This window comes from Sinocyclocheilus rhinocerous, unplaced genomic scaffold (assembly GCF_001515625.1).
Source record: "Sinocyclocheilus rhinocerous isolate Xijiao unplaced genomic scaffold, SAMN03320098_v1.1 scaffold2846, whole genome shotgun sequence".
Lineage (NCBI taxonomy): Eukaryota > Metazoa > Chordata > Actinopteri > Cypriniformes > Cyprinidae > Sinocyclocheilus > Sinocyclocheilus rhinocerous.
In genome coordinates, this window is record NW_015636113.1 from 153,783 (window position 1) to 158,034 (window position 4,252).

General features: G+C 36.1%; 1 protein-coding gene and 1 pseudogene across 2 annotated transcripts in view; one reads left to right on the forward strand and one right to left on the reverse strand.

The window, feature by feature from the left end:
* Nucleotides 1-3,768, forward strand: part of LOC107747694 (ankyrin repeat and death domain-containing protein 1B-like) — a 5,949-nt pseudogene extending 2,181 nt beyond the window's left edge.
* The window catches only part of LOC107747692 (centrosomal protein POC5-like), a 16,345-nt gene continuing 15,617 nt past the window's right edge, over nt 3,525-4,252 (reverse strand). The window contains exon 14 of one of the 2 annotated variants that reach the window (XM_016562296.1): nt 3,525-3,580. Coding sequence is in view for 1 of the 2 variants with exons in the window: in XM_016562295.1 (XP_016417781.1) it covers nt 3,965 (1 nt within the window). In the remaining variant the exon portion in view is untranslated. Of the gene's footprint in view, nt 3,581-3,930; nt 3,966-4,252 lie in introns of those variants that run through there. The other variant, XM_016562295.1, reaches the window with a different exon arrangement.

The following is a 4,252-nucleotide window of genomic DNA, read 5'->3' on the forward strand; positions in this document are numbered from 1 at the left end:
TAAATATAACCCAGCGCTGGGTTATATTTAGAGTGTAGCTTCAGTTGTATTGAACTTGGAATATTCCTGAATACTGAAATCAGATTCGATTTCCAGCTCACAAATGTTATTCCAGAAGTTGAAGTGTGTACTATTGGCCTGTCTGACACAGCATTCATTTATCACACTCGACATCATGTTTTCTAGTGGTTCTTAAAGTGAACACCCAAAACACAAACTCTACACTCTAAAAAATGCTGGGTAAAATATGGGACAAACCCAGCAATTGGGTTGTTTTGACCCAACTGTTGGGTTACTACCCAGAAGGTTGGGTTAAACATTTAACCCAACCGCTGGGTCAAAACAGCCCAATTGCTGGGTTTGTCCCTATTTTACCCAGCACTGGGTTGTATTTAACCCAGCATTTTTTAGAGTGTACTCAGTGATATTTACATATCTCTGTATACATCAAATAGAATAGTAATTTACTTTAATAGTTTCCTGTAGTCACTTCTAATTAAAAATGTTCTAACAAAAAATACCATGGTTTTGAAACATAGTACCATGGAAAAACCATAGTATTTACATTGGATTATATGTAAATACCATGCTGAAGCAATATGAATATGGTGCCACTGAATACATCACTGTTTCATGGTATCATCACAAAACGTTTTGGTAAAGTACTAGTCAGTGCTATTCAACTAATCATTCGACTTCCAGTGTTGAAGCAGCGAAGAGAAATGACGTGGAGGGCATGAAGCTTCTCGGGAGAGGCGTTAATGTCAATGCCAAGAATGTGATGTGTCAATAAACTGCTCCTAGCTCACTTACACACGTGTGTGATGAGTGTTTAAGAGCAGAATTTGCACTGTAGCAAATACAGACTGTTTGTTCTCTGAGCGGTTCTTATGAATCTTGTATCTCATGTCAGCACGGTCGAACTGCTCTTCATTATGCTGTGGCCTTCAGAAATGTGGAAGCTGTTGATGTGCTCCTTCGAAGGAGAGCCAAATTTACAAGATAAGGTATAAGTTTGCCCAGTCATGAATGATTGACACGGTTTCCCTTAAGATCAGTATGAAACTCATACTGTGTTTCTGCAGCATGGACTGACTGCTGTTCACTTAGCAGCATGGTTTGGGAGTTTGGAAATCTTCAAGTTACTTGTGCAAGCTGGAGCTGACCAAAGCATTGAAAATACGGTGAGCTGTTCACTTACTGTACACTGATTCATTTTGTTACTTTACATGGATTATTCTACAGTTGCTGTGGCATTTCCATCTAAATGTACATACTACATGAAATCTACTATTCTATAATAATTGTATTTTTCTTTTTTTCTCATATTCTATTCTATTCCATTAGCTGCCAGGCTTCCATGCTCTTTTTCAGTGTACTACTCCTAAAGTTCATTGAAACCTCAAATTTCTTCCAAAATGTGACCCTGGGCCACAAAACCAGTCATAAGTAGCACGGGTATATTTGTAGCAATAGCCAAAAATACATTGATTTTCTTTTCAATGAACCATGCCAAAAATCATTAGGATATTAAGTAGAGATCATGTTCCATGAAGATATTTTGTAAATTTCCTACAGTGAATATATCAAAAATGTATTGTGTATTGTGGTCCAGGGTCACAAATGTACTAAAGAGATATTTTTTTCCAAAAAAATTTCTAGGGGTGCTAATAATTGTGGCCAACTTGTTTTGAAGAAAAACATTTATTTCATAATGAGATTTTCCCACCTCTTACAATTCAAAAAGATCAAAAGGATAAACAATACAGATTTATTTTCATAGTCGTCCTTGCTCATATTTACCAACAGGGCTAATAATTCTGCCCATAACTGTGTGTGTGTATAATAACAATATAACATTGTATTTCAACTCTTTATATATATATATATATATATATATATATATTTTCCTTCACAGCAAAATAAAACAGCTCTTGGAGTGGCGGCTAGGGGGAATATGGTGATTATTGTTGGCATGATCATCAAAGCTGAGAGATATTTCACATGGAAGCAAAATTTTCAAATGGTAGGTATTCAGATTTCCAATGTGGGTCAACGCAGACCGTGAAATAAACGGTATTGTGTTATAATCTCAGTCAGTTTCTATTAAACCTAGTGCAGGAGGTGTAGCCTAATGCAATATTAAAGCATGTACAATTGCCTATTCTGTTCTGTTCTGTTCTATTAAAAAAAAAAAAACCTAGCTATGTGTAGGCCTAGGCCTACTGTGTTAGACTAACTGAGACTTGTCATGGCACTTGTATACTGTTGTTCTGATTGCTTCTATTGTTCTCATTTGTAAGTCGCTTTGGATAAAAGTGTCTGCTAAATGATTAAATGTAAATGTAATAATTCCATTTAGAAAGGTCACCACATCACATTTATTTGTACAAAGGTTGCATATGTCAAAAATGATCATTCTGAATAACAGCGAACATGGACTAATAATATTCACTGTGCTGTATATATATCTGTGCTAATTTCGGCACCTAGCTTCTGGCGAATCTGGCCTTTCTCAGAGCTGGATGTTATTTGATTACCCTTTCAGACTAATACAGATGCTATTGAGAGCCTTCACAGCGAATCACCGCTGACGTTTAAATTAGATCACTCTCCTGACACGAAGCCGGTGTGCAATATAATATGGGACCTCGCATACAAACACCGCAAGCGCAATGACTGGAAGAAGTTGGCGGAGTTCTGGGAGTTCACAGAGGATCAGGTGGCTGCAATCGAGAAGCAGTGGACAGGTCAGTCAAGATGATTTGGGATCAGATCTTTACGTTCAGAAAAACTTCAAAATAAACCCCAAACAGGATGTTCAGCGGCACCAACAGGCAATGTTAAATCAACAACTGAAGGTTGAGTCTAAGTGTGTTATTCTAAAATATGCACTACTGCTCAAAAGATTGGGGTCAGTAAGACTTTTCTTTTTTTAAAGAAATTAAGAATGAAAAGATTTTTCATTCAAGCTGTTATTTTTGTAGAATTAATTATAAATGATTAGCCTACATCAGAATGATTTCTGAAAGATCACGCGAAGACTGAACTAATGGTTGCTGAAAATTCAGTTTTGTCATCACAGGAATAAATTACATTTTTAATATAAAACTCATTTTAAATGGCAAAATATTAGACAAAACTGTTTTTACTGTAGTTTTGATTAAATAAATGCAGCCTTGGTGAGCATAAGAGACTTTTAAAACCAACCCCAAACTTTTGAAAAGTAGTGCATTTATACAAATAAATGTTTTTATAAATTAAAATTGGTTTGCATATATTTAATTACTATTAATTAATATTTATAATATAATAATGGTCAAATTATTATTTCACAATTCCATTGGAAGAAAGCTGATCTTAGATTTATAAAACATACAAATCCATAAAATATGTTACAGATAAATCTGAATCAGTGACACTGACTCGAAGGCCCTTAAAAATGCAAGTATTTAGTTGTATTAGGTCCTAACCGTTTCCAAGAGCATGGGAACAGGATGCATCTGATCTGGCTTCATGGACTCATGATGGAAGGGAGCAGCCCAGCCAAAGGCCTGTATGAGTGCCTGCACTTTAATTTCTAATTAACACACATGGAGATCCAGCAATTAACTTACTACCTGTGGATTAAGGTACAGTACAAACTAATACAGTAACTGACTGATCTGAAACAATAATTCAGAAAATTGTCGGAGATTTTGACTATGGCTTTGTAAAACATTATGAAGTAAATGGTGACAAACAACTTTAATAAATTAAAGAAACCACATCACGTAATAACTAATGATTAAAATTTTGGCAATTTCAGTATAAAACAACTTACCTTCATTTATGAAAAAATAAATAAAAGTTAGTATCAAAGATGCATTAATCTAATTCAAAGCCTTGACAAATCACATACTATTGAGTTTCAATATCCAAACTCAAGACCTGACAGATAAATGAACGAGTGTGTGTGTGTGTGTGTTATGGCGCTTTTCCACTGCGTGGTACGGCTCGGTACGGTTCACTTTTGGGGGGTTTTCCACTGGGTACAGTACCTGGTACCTGGTACTTTTTTTAGTACCACCTCGGTTGGGGTTCCAAACGAACCGTACCATTACCAAAACGTGACGTGTAAACTCTGCTGATCACGGATTGGCCGGAGAGAATCGTCATTACCTGCGTCACTGAACTTGCGACACAAACACAAAAGAACCGCTAGATTTAAATCAGCACAGCCAGCAAAGGATCGAACGCAACTGTTTTGAAC